The sequence below is a fragment of the Mastomys coucha genome, unplaced genomic scaffold, assembly GCF_008632895.1.
Source record: "Mastomys coucha isolate ucsf_1 unplaced genomic scaffold, UCSF_Mcou_1 pScaffold23, whole genome shotgun sequence".
NCBI lineage: Eukaryota > Metazoa > Chordata > Mammalia > Rodentia > Muridae > Mastomys > Mastomys coucha.
This window is the reverse complement of record NW_022196906.1, coordinates 116285970-116305480: the sequence shown is the minus strand read 5'-3', so window position 1 is coordinate 116305480 and position 19511 is coordinate 116285970. Positions and strand designations below refer to the sequence as shown.

General features: G+C 43.4%; 1 protein-coding gene, 1 long non-coding RNA gene and 1 other non-coding gene across 11 annotated transcripts in view; 2 read left to right on the top strand and 1 right to left on the bottom strand.

The window, feature by feature from the left end:
- Positions 1-19511, bottom strand: part of Snrk (SNF related kinase) — a 58955-nt gene that overhangs the window by 25752 nt on the left and 13692 nt on the right. The window contains exons 2-6 of one of the 9 annotated variants that reach the window (XM_031344114.1): positions 19208-19257; positions 18418-18542; positions 17845-17942; positions 17105-17220; positions 13121-13814 (exon numbers count right to left, since the gene is read on the bottom strand). The exons of 1 other annotated variant lie outside the window; for it this stretch is intronic. In XM_031344114.1, coding sequence (XP_031199974.1) covers positions 13121-13709 — 589 coding nt within the window. In that variant the 5' untranslated portion in view covers positions 13710-13814; positions 17105-17220; positions 17845-17942; positions 18418-18542; positions 19208-19257. Of the gene's footprint in view, positions 1-8658; positions 8721-13120; positions 13815-17104; positions 17221-17844; positions 17943-18417; positions 18543-19207; positions 19258-19511 lie in introns of those variants that run through there. 7 more of the 9 variants (XM_031344113.1, XM_031344115.1, XM_031344116.1 and 4 more) reach the window with 7 other exon arrangements.
- The window catches only part of LOC116072651, an 11144-nt gene continuing 5315 nt past the window's right edge, over positions 13683-19511 (top strand). Inside the window, exons 1-2 of the long non-coding RNA XR_004111534.1 lie at positions 13683-13830; positions 14263-14459. This is a non-coding gene — a long non-coding RNA (uncharacterized LOC116072651). The remainder of the gene's footprint in view (positions 13831-14262; positions 14460-19511) is intronic.
- On the top strand, positions 14133-14271 carry LOC116074102. Its single transcript, XR_004112074.1, has one exon. It is a non-coding gene; the product is annotated as a small nucleolar RNA SNORA48 (small nucleolar RNA).

Below are 19511 nucleotides of genomic sequence, written 5' to 3'. Positions count from 1 at the left end.
GTATGTATCTGTGGACTGTCCAGCTGACTGTGTATGTATGTACCTGTGGACTGTCCAGCTGACTGTGTGTGTATATATGTGTGAAGTGTCCAGCTGACTGTATGTGTATGTGTGGACTGTCCAGCTGACTGTGTGTGTATGTATCTGTGGACTGTCCAGCTGACTGTGTATGTATGTATCTGTGGACTGTCCAGCTGACTGTGTATGTATCTGTGGACTGTCCAGCTGACTGTGTATGTATGTATGTGTGGACTGTCCAGCTGACTGTGTATCTATGTACCTGTGGACTATCCAGCTGACTGTGTGTGTATCTGTGGACTGCCTTGCTGACTTTGTGTGTATGTCCTGTGGACTGTCCAGCTGACTGTGTATGTATGTGTGGACTGTCCAGCTGACTGTGTATGTATCTGTGGACTCTCCAGCTGACTGTGTATGTATGTATCTGTGGACTGTCCAGCTGACTGTGTATGTATGTATCTGTGGACTGTCCAGCTGACTGAGTATGTATGTATCTGTGAACTGTCCAGCTGACTGTGTATGTATGTATCTGTGGACTGTCCAGCTGACTGTGTATGTATGTGTGGACTGTCCAGCTGACTGTGTATGTATCTGTGGACTGTCCAGCTGACTGTGTATGTATGTATCTGTGGACTGTCCAGCTGACTGTATGTGTACCTGTGGACTGTCCAGCTGACTGTGTATGTATGTATCTGTGGACTGTCCAGCTGACTGTGTATGTATGTATGTATCTGTGGACTGTCTAGCTGACTGTGTATGTATCTGTGGACTGTCCAGCTGACTGTGTATGTACCTGTGGACTGTCCAGCTGACTGTGTATGTATGTATGTATCTGTGGACTGTCCAGCTGACTGTGTGTGTATGTACCTGTGGACTGTCCAGCTGACTGTGTGTGTATGTGTGGACTGTCCAGCTGACTGTGTGTGTATCTGTGGACTTTCTACTCAGTCCTTTCAGAATGTGTACTCGTCACACAGGGTTTCTACCACAATCTTGATCACTATGTTTTACACTACATCCTGAATACTCTAATCACATATAAGATAAAATACTTTCTTCTACAGTGTCTACTTACAAGTTGTTTAATGAGACCCTTTTTATCTGCTCAGAAAGGCCAAGCACAGATTAGTGCTCAGCCTTCCCCTTCAACTCTGCACATACAAACCCTTAGTTGAACAAGAATATGTTTGACAGACTGCATCCCAAGGAGTCTGCCATTCCTTCTCCTCAGATAAGCCACCCTTCCAGTCAGCAGCTACAATAGTTCTCCTGCTATCTTCTGAATACATTAGTCCTGTTACTGTGTCCATGACTTGAGTAGCCAACTGAAGAACTAGTCTAAGATGCAGTGTGGAGCCCCAGCCACCTCTAAAGGGTCAGCAGACCCAGACGCAAAGTCAAGCCACATGCACTCACACCAAGAGGACATCACACCGAAGCTGGGGCCAGCAGACCCAGACGCAAAGTCAACCCATGTGCAATCACACTGAAGCTGGGGCCAGCAGTGAAGGGGCCGGAGCAGCAGAAGCATGACCCCTTTCCACAGCGTGTCACCCACTAACAGGCTTTAAAGGAGAGGTCCCACACCACCTACTAGCTGAAAGCGGGAAACGGAAATGCTGAGCTTGCTAGCATTTTATACAAAATTACTGCAAATCTGTATGAAACTCTGAATGACAGCCATAAGCAAAATACATGTGGTTTGTCCATTTTAGGTACAAAGGACTGTGGGTTTTGTTTGTTTTGTTTCTTGTTTTTCTCTACTTCCTGGTGCACTGCCAAGTCAGGGCCAACTCAAAAGTTATTAACAGGGTGTAGTGATGCATACCTAGAATCCCAGCAGTCTGGAGGCTACAGCAACAGGACAGAAGTACAAAGCCAGATTCTGCTTTAAATTAGGAAAGAAAAGGCGAAGGAAGGGAGAGACTTAAGCGCGCGCATGCGCATGTGTGTGTGTGTGTGTGTGTGTGTGTGTGTGTGTTAATGCATAAACAGATTTCTAGGAACACAGTGACTTACAGTTTAGGAGTCTTAGCACCCATCTCATAAGGCATCCCCATATTCACATGACAGCCTCCTCTCCTCCTTCAACAATGCCAGAGTCAAAGGTCAGGCAGAGCTCACACAAATTCTCCACCAAGAACCCAAACTCCCCTAGTTGATGCTGTCATTTCGATATGAAGCTAGATGGTCAATCCCAGCAATTTGTATCAAGTTGTTTCCTTATAACCTGGTTAACAGTTGTGCCTATATCGGACAGACATCAAGGCACAACATTAAGCCTGTGAACAGTAGGACTCTGCTCCTCAGGGGATATCATGGCTGGTCCCACTGTGCCATCTGAAGACACATTTGCACGGGCTGACTGAAGGCTGAGACCAGTTCTGAGATGAAGCAGAAAGCAAGCCCTCAGAAGCCCAAAGGTGAGATCTTAATGATTCCTTGTGACAGTCAGGTCCAATTAGTAAATGGTGTTCTCTAATAGAAAGGCTCTTTTGTGTAGTATCTGAAAAGCATAAAATCACTAAAACTCCCAAACCAAAAAGGCTACTTTAGAATACAAGCTTGGCGATGACTTATACTTAAGATTTATTTACATCATCTGATCCTGGTATTCTGCTGGATTCATTGACTTGTAAGAATCTGTTCCACCAATTTTAGTCCTCTAGGAAGTTAAGTACTGCTAAACAGAGAAGCAAGAACCCCACTCTGGCACACAGTGTTGGGTCATCCCATCCCACCCTGGCACACAGTGCTGGGTCATCCCATCCTACCCTGGCACACAGTGTTGGATCATCCCATCCCACCCTGGCACACAGTGTTGGGTCATCCCTTCCCACCCTGGCACACAGTGTTGGGTCATCTCATCCCACCCTGGCACAGTGTTGGGTCATCCCATCTGGGGCTTCTGTCCACTAAGCTCTCAGTCCACAGAGAGTCTCCTATGAACCTTAGCAAATATGTCAAGATCCAGTGAAGAGCTGATGCATATACACTTAGCTAATAGTGTCAAATGAATTTAAAGACATACAATAAATGCGCTGAATACTTCCCAGACCATTACGGTGTGTAATGTGGTTGGTAATGTGGCCATTGGTTGATGGACTCTTCATGAACAAGGTCTAGAAACCTTAGCTCAAATTTTCTATCATCATTTCCTACCCAAATCACAGCTAGATAATTTATAGTAAGATAGATAATCTACAGTAGGAAAAGTGGAAGAAGGGCACTGAGAGACGGCTCAGTGCTTAAGAGCATTGGTTGTTCTTCCAGAGGACCTGAGTTCAATTCCCAAGCACCCACACAGTGGTTCAAAACCAACTGTAATTCTAATCCCAGGTTATCTGATGCCCTCTTCTGGCCTCCACAGGCACTGCACAGATGTGGTACAAATACATGCAGGCAAAACACCTAAACACCATCACTCTCTTTATTCAACCTCTCCACTTATCCCTCCTTTATTTTCAGCAAGGGGGCATCATGCCCAGAGCCTTGGCTCCAGGCCTCAGATCTACCTTGGAAAGGGTCTCTGTCCCTCAAACCCCCAGAGCCTTGGCTCCAGGCCTCAGATCTACCTTGGAAAGAGTCTCTATCCCTCAAACCCCAGAGCTTTGCTCCAAGCCTCAGATCTACCTTGGAAAGGGTCTCTGTCCCTCAAACCCCCAGAGCCTTGGCTCCAGGCCTCAGATCTACCTTAGAAAGGGTCTCTATCCCTCAAACCCCAGAGCCTTGGCTCCAGGCCTCAGATCTACCTTGGAAAGGGTCTCTATCCCTCAAACCCCAGAGCTTTGGCTCCAAGCCTCAGATCTACCTTGGAAAGGGTCTCTATCCCTCAAACCCCCAGAGCCTTGGCTCCAGGCCTCAGATCTACCTTGGAAAGGGTCTCTATCCCTCAACCCCCCAGACACAGAGCCACAATGGCGGAAAGGGTCTCTGTCCCTCCAACCCCAGACACAGACACAATGGCTGACAGGCTACAGTTTTTGCCTTCCTAAGTTAAATTTTAAGGATACTAGTTTGGGCATTAATTTTATGGAACACAGAATGCATTTATGTGTATATGTGTCTGCAGGTGCATAAGTATGTGTGGAGGCTAGGGGACAGCCTCGGCTGTTGTTCCTTTGCCACCATCCATATCTTTATTCTTTTTGAGACAGGGTTCTCCCTGACCTGAAACTTACCAAGCAAACAAGGCTGGCCTCACAGGTCTGTCTCTCTCCACTTAGCACAAACACTATCACACCTGATGTTTTAAAAGTATGGGTTCTGGGGATGAAACTCAGGTCCTCCAGCCATTTTACCAAATGAGTTATCTTCCTAATCCTTGGCTTTATTTAAAAAACAACAACAAAAAGTTCATCGACAAAAAAACCTAGGTAAGTCAGTTTTGAAAAAGCCAGGAGATTATCTAAGGGTGGTTACTGAAGAAAGAGGGGAGTGAGGCATTTGTCTGGAACGAAAGCTATGAAGAAGCCCTGCCTCTACAGATCACTCTGCATAGTTAACTCAGCTCTACACTGACCTTGCTCTACCACTGTCAGCGTGGTAAGTGAGAAGCTGACTGACAGAAACCATAGCCACTGAAAGAATGAAGTCACACACTGCTCAAGCCATCTTCAGGCACATACACAAGTCTGAGCCAGCCTGGGCTATAAGACACCTCTTTTCAAAACAAAACTAACAAAAAAAACCCAAACCAAACCAAACCAAACCAAAAAAGCCCCCAGAGATTTGTTCTAACCATTAAATTCTTTATTTTACAAGCCAGTTTTCCTTCTTCAAAAGGCTTACATTTTATACATAATTATAGCTTTGAAAATAAAAAAAGGGCAACAGAAAAAACAGGCTCCCCTTTATAATCTCAGCAATCAGAAGACTAAGGGAGGGTTTTGAGTTGGAGGCCAGCTTGGACCACATGCCAAAACCATCTCAATGAAGGGGAAGGGGGTGTCAGTGTTTTGAGCATGAGATCTGATGATGAGATCTGCATCTACATGCATTTCTGAATTTAAATGGTTGTTCTTAAAGCACTGCTGAAGTTCCAGCCTCACCTGTGTCCACACTGATGTGAAAGGGAAAGATAAGATAGAGAGTTACAATCTGAACTTCTGACTCCTCTACCATCTCTTGAATACTGGGACAACAGAGTGTCTTGCCTGGATCACAACAGGTTTATGCAGCAATGGGGGTTAAATCCAGGGCCTTCTGTATGTCAGGCAAGTGCTCTATCAACTAAGTTATTATTATTATTTTTTTTAACACAAAGACTAACCAACTACACAACAAATACCAGCACTTATTTACTTTCTTTTTCTTTCTTTCTATGTTTTTTTTTTCTTTCTTTCTTTAAGTTTACATTTTTAAAAGGGAAGAAAGATTCCAGCTTTAAAGTCTGGCTTAGTATGCATATGTAAACAAGTTTCTGAAAGTTAAATTCAACCAACATGTAGGAAAACATGCGAGCAAAGCTCCCAGGCTCACCCTCCCTCCGCATTTGGCAGCTAACATTGTAGAAATTCCCCTGAGGATAGTTTCCAGAGTAGAGAGCACTTTTTCTTTACTCCTTCTCCCACAACCAGATCCCTGGCGGCCAGGATCTAAGGCCAAATGTCCCCATGGGACAGCAGCCACAGCACGGACCAAGGCATTCTGTGACTCTCCAAAACAGGATGCACTGCCAGGATCTAAGGCCAAATGTCCCCATGGGACAGCAGTCACAGCACGGACCAAGGCATTCTGTGACTCTCCAAAACAGGATGCACTGAGGCAGTTTTGTCAGTGGTCTGCGGGCTTTTGTGTCAGGCACTATTACTGCAGGAGGTAACAGAGCCCAGAGAACTGGAGAAGGACTGGCCATGTAGGAGGCCCCACCTATGGAGAAGTAAGGGCCTCATACACCTGGTGGCATGTATGTTGAGAATCCTAGACAAGACTACTCAGTTCCAGGCAAAGGAACAGGAGATGACAAGGTTAGGAGACAGCCAGGTCCAGTGTATGACCAACTGTAATCACCGCAGATGCCACCAGAACCAATAAATAAAGCATGCAGACAGACAAGACACTCACGAGCAAAGTTGAGACAGACTGCTGCCGGGTTTGCTCATTCTTCTCCTCCACCACTCTTCCTCCCCCCTTTCCCTCCTTCCCCCTTCTCTCTCCCTCTCTCCCTCCTTCCCCCCTCCCCCTCCCCCTCTCTCCTTTTCCCTCCCTCTCTCCCTCTCCACCCTCCCAGCCCTGCACACTCAGGTTTACAGGATGACCCCCAGTGTTCTGATGTGTTATGTGGTGTTCCCAGAGAGCAGAACTTTCCCTAACTACAGCAGGTCAGAAGCAGAAGCAGACACTTGACGGCTCGACAGCTCACTCAGTGTTTTAAAGCTACTTGTGCACAGTTTTGATGCAATTTATTACAGGCAGACACAGAAATCCCATCCTAAAGCTCCCCCTGGCCTCTGTTACTGAACCACCACCATCATCTCTAACCCTCACACTCACTAACGTGTTCCCTACACTGTTACAAGAGAATCCCATAAGTGGAATTAGTGTACAGTTTTCTGGTATGAGGTGGGATTTTTGTTTTTGCTATGAGATAGTTCTCTTTGTAACTAAAGTTGGCTTGAATTCCTGACCCTCCTGCCTCTGCTTTCTCACTGGTGGAATTAAAGTCTGCACTTCCCCACCTTTAGGGTGGACTCAAGATCTTCAATGTTGAGCATCTTTACCGCTGCACAAGCCCCATAGTGTGGGAGGTGTTGCTCTCCCCATGACAGGGACGCATGGGTCAATGTGAGCACAGCTACTCACCACAGGAGAAGTGCTGCATGGTAACTGTATACTTTATTTTGTAAGAAGCTGTCACACTGTTTCTAAGATTTATTTATTTATTTTATGTGTATGAGTACATTGTAGCTGTACAGATGGTCGTGAGCCATCATGTGGCTGCTGGGAATTGAACTCAGGACAGCCCCGCTTGCTCCGCTCCCCCCCCTCCAGCATAATACACTGTAGCTGTCTTCAGATGCACCAGACGAGGGCGTCAGATCTCATTATGAGTGGTTGTGAGCCACCATGTGGTTGCTGGGATCCGAACTCAGGACCTTCAGAAGAGCAGTCAGTGCTCTTACCTGCTGAGTCATCTTGCCTTCCTGCCACACTGTTTCTAAATCTGGTCTTATCTTATTAGTGATTCCTCTAAAATCCCGGTTATTGGATGGTGGTGGTGGTGGGTTTTGTTTGTTCTAGGTCCTCTGCCTTTCCCTACAGACTTTAGATCTCTGTGTGTAAGGAGCTATGGGCACCAGCTGGGGGCTGTGCTGACTGGATCCCTGGGACATGGTGACATCTACACTGCACTCTGCTGTCAGAGAATAGGGCCTGCTCTGCATTATATCAGGCCTTTGATTTTCCGCATTAGCATTTCATCACTTTCAGTTAGGCATGTCCATAACCTTCCTATTTACTATTTCATTACAAATGATACTGTTTTAATTTTGTCCTCCATTTGTTTATTCATTGTTATTACAGAAATGCATTTGTGTTTTCTCTGATTTTAAGTCCTGTAAGCTGAACTCATTTATTAGTAAGTTTTCTGTAGACTTCTTGAGACTTTCCAGGTAGTTAACGATGTCAATTATAAGTAGAGACAGTTTTATTTCTTCCTTCCCACTGTGTATGCTTTGGGACACTGTTAGGAACAGCAATTAGACATCCTGCCTTGTTTCTGGAGACAAGAGCAAAGCATTCAGCCTTCACAGTAGCAGGTCTGAGTCTCTGGATGAGACTGCTCCTGGTTATTCCCAGTTACTGAGAACATGTAAAGGCCAGTCCTTGGGTGCAGAATGGAGCACAGACTCAGGAAGAATCCCATCATTTGTGTATTAACATGCATGAGTAGACAGTCATGACTCAGGATGATCAGCACTAATGCAGAGCCATGAGTCTAAGGGATACTACAAAGTACACACATGTAAATATTTTTACATATTTGTAAAATGTGTACATACACAATATAGATGGCATATATAAATATTAAGCTATATGCTTAATCTGAAGCCAAACTTGCATTACATTAAGTGAGGGCATGTTTAAAGTAACTTATATTTCATTTCTATTTATTCTATAACTGGTCATAATAAATTAATGCTGACACTGTCTATTTCATCTTTGAAAGGTTTGTCTATAAATTAGGAAGCATCTAATATAGTTTTCAGGTCAAAAAATATGTAGTATTCCAGGAAGACTCCAAATCTCAAGAGAGATTTTTAAAAAGTCTCAATGCCAAATCAAATTTTAACTTGAAACTTTAAAATCTTAGAGAAGTCAAGAAGTTCTAAGCAACGTCAGGTTCTGCACTGTAGAAGAGCCAGAAGTCTGAGACACAACAGTTTCACAGCTTAGGGTTTCTACAAGGAAGAAAACCTGAATAAGTGCTTTCCTAGAACTGTTTTGGGAAACAAACAGACAAACAAAAACATATCCAGAAATCTCCATGAAGCCTCATTCCCACCCCATGGCCAACAGAAGTTCCAGTATACCTCTGTCTGTTCTTCCACAGGTAACCCCACTGCCCACTGCCATGCTGCAATCTCTCCACAGTACCCCCAAGGCTGCTACCAGAGATTTCAGAGTTTTTATGCTTACCATCATTTCCTTCCCTCTCCATCAAGAAGTCAGCCTGACACAGCTGTCTGGAAGCCCACAGGGGAGCATGGAGCAACAGCCTCCAGAATGTGATCTGGTTGGTCCCCACACCCCCATTCCACCGCCTACACTCCTAGACTTGGCAGAAAAGGGGCTACAGAGGATGGAATGAAGGACGACTCCCAAAACCTAGCTCTAGGACCTTCTATGGTGCTTCTTTCTAGACTTACACTGGACACAGTGAGGACTGACCTAAGGGATGGGATTCTGGTTTTTCTACCTTCTAACTGTACCTAGGCCTAGCAGACCAGCTCCAGGAAGGAAAAATGGACTGTGGGTTTGGAAAAGAAGATGTTGTCTATAGGAGATACTGAACCTGCCATACAGGTTGGTTCAGAAGCCAGCACGCCCGCTTAGGTGCACACCCTGTGTTTGTCTATCCACCAGGAGGCTGCAGCACCCAGACAATGTACGCACAGCAAGCTATTGGAAAATCTCACAGGCACAAGATGAACAACCAACCAATGTCTCTTCACACTCAGGAAAAGTGAACGTGAGTAGAAGCAAGGCCACAAAGCAGAAAAAAACAAACAGCCAGACAAACTCACCAAGGGAGTGCTTACAGACAAGCAAACCCAGCTCAGCTCAGTAACAGAGAAGCAGTGACAGGAAACAAAACCAGTCTCATACCAGACACCAGCTGGCCACTACAGAGACAAAAGGATGACAGAAAGCGTCCAAAATTAATAGAATATGTCTCTATGTCCAACCAAAGTATCATTGTGAGTACATTTCTAGATAGACAAAGACATGGAGTACCATTCACAAATCCTCCATAAAAGGATTATTTAAAAAAAAAAATCCAAGTGAAGGACAGGGAAGTCAAGACATTTGTAAAATTAAGGGAAAGATACCCTTAAACAAATGGAAACATCTCCAAATTCTAAACTAAAGTTTCTGAACTGCAGGGGAGGAGATATATTAAAAATGCTGAAAGTAAAAGCCAATGAAAAGAAAGCAAACTGTACATCTTACAAACTTGGAAAAGAAAAACCTGGATAATCTAACAAAGTAGGGAAAGAAAACACATAAGAGAACAAATTAAAAAAATCAAGTAGGGCTGGAGCAATGGCTCAGTAGTTAAGAGTACCGGCTACTTTTCCAGAGGACCTGTGCCCAAATGGCAGCTCACAACTGCCTCTAGTTCCAGTTCCAGGGGTCTGACACCCTCCCACAAACACATATGCAAGCAAAACATCAATGCACATAAAATAAAAATACAACTTTAAAAATCAAGTAAATTCAAATATTCCAGGAATAATACAGATTAAATTTACCTTCGTAAAATGACTCACATGTTAGATGCAAAAATAAAAGCTATATATTACCTAAAGGAAACAAAAACCTTGACAGAGATAACTAAAGTGCAGATGAATCAGCAGAACTGAAGTGTAGTTAAATAACCATACAACGAGTTGCTTTTCTATTAGCAAAGGTGTAGCTCACTAAGGGAAATAAATTTATAAATTTATTTTACACAACTTAAAAATAGCATACACAAAGCAAAAGTCGATCATAAGAGAATCCCAGATCAGAGTGGGAAACTACTGATGATGATTGAGTACTGATGACTCAGTACAGAGTCAGAGTACAGAGTACAGAGACTGATGTTACAGAGGAATGAGCAACCTCACGTATAAAACTCTTCATGTATCTAAAACACAAACACTTTAATCATATAGGGAGCATGCAAGTCACCATTATAAATATTACTATGTTCAAAAACCACTGAGAAAAAAATATATAAATATTTCCTAAAGTAAAATTCCTGGGAATTTATATTCATTAACTTCAATGAACTAAAAAATAATGAGTATTAAAAGCCAATAAGCTAAAAGGCAAAATTTATGCCCTTTGAATGAAAAGAACTCATTCTAAATAGCTTTAAAGTTCAACAGAAAACCAAACAGTAAAGATGAACACAGACAAGAACAATAACTACACAGTGAGATCCTTGGAATGGGTAGAGATTGTGGGTGTATAAGTTCATGTTAGAAATGAAAACACTAAAGAGGTTTCCAAGACATCATACAAGAATAGAGGAAACTCAAAGAGCCTAGAAATATCAGGGAAAGAAAAAGAAAAATCACATAGAAAATAAAGGTGTAGTTAATAAGTGAAACTAAACTCTGATTCCCTGAAGAATAAAGAATACAATGACAACAGAACTAAGTCTTAAGGCAAAAGGAGCCAAGTGCCGTAATGAACACTGACAGTTTGCCTATGATCATTTTGTCAAAGCATCACTAACTTTGGCTTAATGGCATATTAACAGAAAGAAGACTGTTGGTTCTTTTGTGGAACCAATTTTGTATTTATCCACATTACATCACAAAGGGTCAGTTAAAATCAAATAAAATAACAAAGAAAAAGAAATAACCTATAACTCAAACCACTGCACACTTCACCAACACATCAAATCTGCCCCTTGGTAACATTCTCCAAACACTTTTGTTCTTTTTAACTTTTTTGAAGTTTCATTATGCAATATTTAAGATAGACATAAAAGGAGGAGGGCTGGGCAATGGTGGTGCAAGTCTTTAATCCCAGCACTTGGGAGGTGGAGGCAGGCGGATTTCTGAGTTTGAGGCCAGCCTGGTCTACAGAGAGAGTTCCAGGACAGCCAGAGCTACACAGAGAAACCTTGTCATGAAAAAACAAAAATGAATAAATAAATAAATAAATAAATAAATAAATAAGGAGGAAGGGAAGGGAAGGAGAAAGGGGGGAGGAGGAAGGGAGGAGGGCATCAGTGTAGAAATGCCAATAGAACAGAAACACAAAACTTCCCGGGAATAGTCTCCTCATGTTCATTTTATAGCATATGTATCACCCATCAACACATGCCACTGTACTGTGCTTTAAACATACATAAAATTTGTATCATATGTGCTCTTTACCACTTTGCTTTCTGTCCTTACACACACTTGAAGAGATCCATCACGATGACATGTGCTGCATTTTTACTAACCTACAAAATTAAGTAGGAATACTGAACAATTTATTCACCAGTGACGTGATACACTTCTTTAGTGGGTTGGGACATCCACGAGGCTCTGTGCTCCATACACACATACACAGGAGAACTACTTGGTCACATAATGTGTGCCATCTTTCTTTACCAGGACATTGCTAAACTGTCTTCTAAATTACACAACTGTTCCTGATTTTCACAACATTTGGCTTGGTCTCACTTCACGTGTGGAAAGCAGAAAGGTGTCTTACTTCAGCTCTCTTCTGCCTCATCCTGTCTTACATATTTACATCCATGCCTGTTCTGTCACCTGGCTTTACTCTCCAAAATCTCTGGCTCAAATACCCAACAAAAGGCTGAGTGAACCAGGTGGTCTTTGAAGGGAGAGGCCACCCACCATCCCTTCTTTTCTAGAACCCAACAGTCCAACAAGCTCTGTCTAGACCATGTTTTGTATGACATCGTCAATCTAACATGTCAGCATGCTGTTCTCACTTATCTCCTATGGCCTGCAGCTCACACAGCAACACTCTTGTCTATGGAGTCTGATGTCCTGTTCATGTAATGTAAGAATATGTTTCTCTGAGATTAAATAAAATCTAAAGCTGACGGCACCTTCAGTTCAACAAATCCTTTCAAGTCAAAACAGTTTCTTGTATGACCTTCACAACTGATATGGTTCAAGGGGACAAAGCTAATCCAACCTAAAAGCCAGCAAGTCCTTCCACTACAGATAGGTAATTCTGGACAAGAGTACAAAGGATGCGGGGGAGAAGGCAAGGGCAGCTGGGAATGCTAAGGGCCCCATATCAATAACCCCACATGCACAGGCATATAGCAAAGCAGTTTCTTATTCTGCCCTTTGTTCCCATGGTGATGGGGCAAAGTTCCTATCTATACAATGAAAAGGCAAATAAAGTGCCAAAGGAAAGCTGTCCGTCTTACAGACGAAGTGGTCAGTTACTTATTCAAGGTCACAATTAACACGAGTTCAATTTCTAATTCTTCACACAGTTGTTAAGTCATGTCACCACTCCAATGTAGTGTGACGAGATTGTTAAAGGACACTTGCAGGAAGGGATGGCCAGGGTTACTGCCAGAAAACAATCTAAGAAGATGGGAAAGTAGTAAACTCGGACTTTAAGAAAAAAAGCTATGAGCGCCCTGAAAGGTTCCCTTCAACAATACCCTAATTATTTTTGCTTTAAAAATACCCTTATAAGTTTTAAAAAATACCTTATACCCTTATTTTCCCTTATAAGTTTAAAATAACCTGTCTGCCAGCTTAGGAATACACAGTATTCATAAAACCACATTTCTTGGTAAGACACACATAAACAAAATTCTCTTTGAAATTATTTTCAGGCAACGTAGCCCACTAATAGCAGTGGCAGAGTTCCAACAGAGCTTCCTGGGTAGGTTGCCTACCTACTGCAGGGGCATCGTACTCATCGCCAAGCAGGATCTCTGGAGCAGAGTATGCAAGAGAGCCACAGCTGGTAGTGAGCTTCTTCCCAGGCTGAAACTTGTTGCTGAAGCCAAAGTCTGTCAACTTCACAAGACCTTGTTTTTCAAAAAAGACTACATTCTCTGGTTTCAAGTCTCTGTGGACCACATGGAGTTTATGGCAATAAGATATAGCATGAACTATCTGAGCAAAGTACTTCTTGGCCAAATCTTCATTAAGACCCTCCTCGTGCTTCATTATGTAATCAAACATATCTCCCCCATCTCCAAGCTCCAGAATGAGATACAGTTTGGTCTGGGTGTCTATGACTTCATAGAGACGCACAATGTTGGGGTGCTGCACTAGCTTCATGCACCTCACTTCCTGGAACAGATGACCAGTGGCTAGAGTGTCCAGCTTTGTCTTGTCAATGACTTTCACTGCCACCTTCTCACCTGTGAAGACATGCCTGGCAAGCTTGACCACTGCAAAATGACCTCGACCCAAGGTTTTATCCAGATCATATAATCCAGCAATTTTCCCATCATATCCTCGCTTGAACCCTGCCATGCTGGTTCAGCAAAGGGAAAATACTTAAAGTGCTTGAAGTGGATCTTCTCATATGAGCATATCTGCTGGAGATAAGGCCTTCATTGTCAACATCACAATGGGTACCTGCAAAACAAGAGAGGTAATCAACTTGTGGATTTTCTTTCTATTTAATTGTTTTATTTTGAGAGCCTTAAGTCAACTGTGATACAAAATGGGTCAGTGTCATTATTAAAAATCTATTTATATACTTAAGACTTTATAATTCAAAATAAAAATTGAGAAGTACCATAGTCCACAAAGAAAAAGGAGCAGCTCACTGGAAGCAACTTTTGGAGTGTGGGATATCAGAAATAAGTAACTGATAAGTTTGATAAGCTATGTTTAAATGACAAATATTTCCCAAAAGTAAAATTCCATCAGACTTTAAAACTATGGTGTGAGACCCCCAGCAATGGGCAGAGACACCTTGTTGGTGGTGTTCTTATACCAGTCAGGGGCAAAGCAGATGGCAGCCCTTTGTTTCATCCTAGCTTGATGGGCGTCTTGATGACTAAAGCTATTTTATGCCTAGGACATATAAAAAGCAAATCAAATCCAGGCGGCACAGCACTGGAGGAAGACAGAGACCCAAGGAAGACCACAATGCTTTCCAGCCCATGGCACAGGTGGACCATAGACACGCCCTTGCCTCCAAGCCACTCAGCAAAATGAAGGATGTTACCGGGTCCACGAGGGACAGGGCCAACCTGCGGCGGGAGCCACCACAATGTGAGATTATATGATGGTCAGATGGGAGGGAAAGAGAAGTGGAGCAGCTTGAACATTATGAAGAGATGGAACTGGAGACCTGAGGTTAGAGAGGAGGAGGAGTCTGGTGTAAGGGACTATGGTCAGGTCCCAGTCTGAGCTGCCACTGACTATGCAGCAGCAGGGGTCAAAATTGATGTCCACAACTCATATTACTACTAAAGTACGTGGAGCTGTCCCTGGTTGGGGCAGCCTCCGAGAATCATGAGGATCATGTGGATGCCCATGGGCTGTGCATAACTGGCCCCTCCCCTCAGTGGATGCAGTGAGCTCTGGAGAGCTGGTTCCATCTCTCATTTCATGCCAGCAGCAGAACTGGGGAGAGCAGACCCTGTGCCTTGCCCAGACAGCTTAGTCGAACTGGTCCTAGTAGCAGGGGTGTGAGTGAGCCAGCCATAATGGCCTGAATGTGGGAGAGCTGACCCTGGCACTCATTTGCTGGGGGTGGCATGGGTGCACAGGTGATGCCTCTGCCCCTTTAGCAGTTGGGAAACCTGCCCATAAGGTCATAAGTTTAGGAGAGCTATTCCTGCTCCTCACCAGCTGCAGGACTAAGGACAGCATGGTAGGGCTAGCCCTGGTAGAAAGGATGTGGGTGAGTGCAGGAGAGCTGGCCCCACCATTAGTCTGGTGTGAGGTGGTATGGGCATGGGGCTGATACCCTCCCTTTCCTTTCCTTGTCACCAGCAGTAGCTGGGAAAGCTGATCATAGGATCATAAGAGCAGGAGAGCTAGCCCTGCTCCCTTACTGGCTGCAGCACTCATGGGCCCTGCATCTTACCTGGGCAACACAGTGGAGCTGGCCCCAATGGCAAAGGCATGAGTGAAACAGCCCCAAGGGTATGAGAACAGGAGAGCTGACCCAGTCCCTCACAGGCTGCAGCACCTAGGAGAGTAGGCCCTGAACCTTGACTGGGCAGCACAGTGGACATGAGAGCAGGAAAGCAGACTTTCCCTCCTGCCAATGGTGGCATTGGGCAGCCTAGCTGAAGCAGTGCTTATTGTCCTGGTGGTGCGGATAAGGGAGAGCCAACAGGCTGACTAGCTCAGCCACCACCCAGGCCCAGGGCCCTAAATGGGCCCACTCCAAAATCTTATCATTTGCAAACGACTGGGACATGTGAAAGAGCCAGCCAGTCTTGCTGATTCAAAGCTACAAGATCTCCATGACACCGGGCAACAATAGGATAACCAGGAAGAATCCACATGAGGATCCAATACTGATGGTGTCACAGAAGCCAGAGATCTCAAACCAGACCAATGACTCATTCATTGCAAGGAACACTTGCAAGTGAAGGTGTGTGGACTGAGGGATCTACTGTAGGACATACTGAGGCATACTACAGTTTCCATGATGAGATGTTGTCTATGCTTTGTTGTTGTTGGTTTGGGTGTTTTATTTTGGGGTCAGGTGAGCAGGATGGGGTGCATAATGTGAAACTCACAAAGAATCAATACAAAATTAAAAAAAAAAAAAGATGGTGAGAGTTCACAAAAAAGGGAAAATGGAGAATAAGGACATAGGCAGAAACCTAGCAACCATTTGCTATCATCCAGAGACTAGCTATAGTTGCAGAGGGTATAGGAAGGCCCCTCTGAACACAGTCTTCTCTCACTTTCTCTCCCTGCATCTCCAAGCAATGCCATGTAATCTGTGAGTATCTAAAGGTTCCTGAAGACGTCATTGCCCCAAATCTAAATCAATACGGACACAAAGAGGATATATAATCAAAACTCTTACTACATTTGAAATGAAACATTTCCCAAGCAACCGTGTGTTTCCTGACAGCATGGATTAGGCAGCCCTTGGACACAGCAGGCACTCAGCACTCTGGCTGGAGGCCACTCACTCTTTACGCCCACTGTGAGCTTTTTAAAGTCACACTTAACTACCATGGCAGCTCACTGTCCCAGAGTGTGTGAGCATTCACTCTACAGACCAGCTAAGCCTCAGAGTTTTTTATTTTAGAAGCCAAATTTTGTATCATACTTAAAAATTTCAACCTTTATAATATAAACTTCTGACAGAAATATATTCTTATAAATATTCTTGACTCAGAAAAAACAAATATATAAAATTAAACAAGCAATTAAAATAGCACTTTAAGAGCTGGAGAGATAGCACAGCAGTTAAGAGCACTGACACCTCTTCCAAAGGTCCTAAGTTCAAATCCCAGCAACCACATGGTGGCTCACAACCATCTGTAATGAGATCTGACGCCCTCTTCTGGTGTATAGCTGAAGACAGCTACAGTGTACTTACATATAACAATAAATAAATCTTTAAAAAACAAATAGCACTTTAAATCTCACAAACTGAACAAACACTTTAGAAATGAGTACCAGAATCCAGCGATGAGTACATGAACCTCCCAGACAAGTTGTCACACATGCACGCATATGCATGCACGCACGCACCCACAAACACACTACTTTGGTGAAGCCTTCTCTCATGGTCCCAGCTGTGTGCTCTCAGACACACTACCTGTGCTGTTTAATGATGGAGATACACATAACCTCCAACTAAAACTTAAGCACTCTAGGGCAATATTTTATTAAAGCATTAGCACATTATTTCAAAGATCAGAAGAAAAGCCCAAACTTACTGAAATCTTTCCACAGGCACTCATGGAGGTGGGACTGTACTGTGTCACAGGCTCCTGAGGTCAGATTGTCTCATCTTAAAGCCAAGGAAACTGCATACATGTGATTGGTATTAAAGCTAAAATTCAATAAAAGTCAGACTTCAGAGCCCACACTGGAGATCAAGCCCAAGTCTTGCATTAGGCAAGCTTTACCACTGAGCTACATCCTTAGCTTCCAAAGACCACTCTTGAAGATCTGACCACTCCAGTAACATCACACTTGATATCTAATATAGTAAGAGTAAAAATGCAATTATAAAAGTGATACATTACCATATTAACATTGCTTCAAAAAATTACTGAAATCACTTACTTAGGGCCACCTCAAAAACTGACAGACAATAAATTTAAATAGGCCAACAAAAGCATTCTCCGACTAGCATGCTCCATACTTTAGAAGCCACTGTGCTTACACTCAGCACTGACTTCTGAATGAGCACTGTGCATGTCACATATCCAGCTTCATTAACCTTGCTAGTCTTCTCTACTACTCACCATATTCTGAGGCAAAGAGACATGAAGTAAGTTTGCCTAGACTGCTGTGAAGAGCTGAGTCAGCCCCAGGGCACGACGCCAGTCAGTGCTTTAACAACCTGTTCTGCTGTTTCTCTGCAAACTGACTTGAGAACCCAAACTGAACGAGTCCATTTTTACTAAGATTTTTAATTAATAAACCATATAGATCTTGAGAAATAGCTCACAGTTAAGAGTGCTTACTGCTCTTGCAGAGGACCTGGGTTCAATTCCCAAAACCAATGTTCACTCCAGTCCCAGGGTATCTGACATCCCTTCTGGGCACCTGTATTCAAGAGCACAAACACAGATACAAATAAACACAAAATAAAATATTTTTATTAATATATTCTATGTATAAGAGTGCTCTATGTGCATGTACACCAGCATGCCAGAAGGCACTAGATCCCATTAGAGATGGCTGTGAGCCACCACGTGGATGCTGGGAATTGAACTCAGAAATCTCTGGAAGAGAAGCCAGTGCTTTTAACTGCTGAGCCATTTCTACAACCCCATAATTTTTTCAAAAAAATAGACTAGTATGTAATAAAAGTGTTAGAAAGAACCAATTTCTGTACTGTGCATTATCCTGGTTCATCTGAGCTAATAATTGACCAGTATAAGCAAGGAAATCTAAATTGAAAAGTGTTTTTGTGTTTGGACAGCAGGTCCCCTAAAGAAACTTTAATTCATATATATTAGGCCAGAGACTCTGTCTAACCTCAATCCTCAATTAACTCCATGTGTTCAGCTGTTCTTACCTGTCTAAGTATATGCTGCATATTTTTGCAAATTCAACTTTCACCTTCAAAACAGATTTCTTGGGACTGCCTACGCCATTTTCTCATCTTTATTCTTTTCCACTGTATCTCTGTTAAGATGAATTCTGGAAAGTGGCAAGTAGATCAAATTAGATAAATCAATCTAGGGATTGGTAAAGTAAAGCCTGGGAATAAGAAAATGGCTCAGTGGATAAAATGTTGTCCACACAAGCAGAAGGACCTGGGAGCAATCACAACTACCCATATTTGTAACCTCAGGTGCAAAAGCTGTGGAGTGTGGGGTGGGGAGCACAATGACAGGTGGATTCCTGAGCACATGCTCACTAGCTAGCCTAGCCGGATCAGTGAGCTTCAGGTTTAGTAAGGTTGAGAGAGCCAGTGAGACAGCTTAGGGGGAAAGGTCCTCATTTGACAATCTGAGCTCTATCTTAGAACCCAGAAATTGTCCACTGACCTTTATAAGAGACAGCTGTGGAACATGCACCCAGAGAGTAAATAAATGAGTGTTTAAATTGGGGGTGGGATAAGCTGGATAATGATCAAGGAAGACATGATGATAACCTTTGGCCTCCACATATGCATGCAGCATGCATGTACATGTACATACATACACACATACACACACACGCACGCACGCACATGCACACGCAGTATATAAATTGCTGTTCCCTCTCTGAGGCTCTCAGTGGCTCTGTCCTGCCCATGCGTGCTAATGTTGAGAAGTGGCTGGGAGAAGTGCAGGTGTGTCTGTACTGGCTCAGGGACATACCTTGCAAACCATACACCAAATCACTCTGTTACCAGTATTTGTTGCTTCTCCTAAAGGAAAATACAGAAAATGATTTCAGTGCATTACTTTGGCTTCAATTTTGCTTAAAGTAAAACTACATATTCTAGGACAAGACAAACCTGCAAACTGCAAATCTGTCCTTGGTGACCTGTCTCCTCTTACTCTCTCTTCTCCTTTCCCTTCCACTGCTAGAGACTGAAGCCAGGGCTTTGCTCATGCTAGGCAAGTTTCTGTCACAAAGTCCCAGCCCCAGCCCCAGCTCTAGCCCCACCCCCAGCCCCAG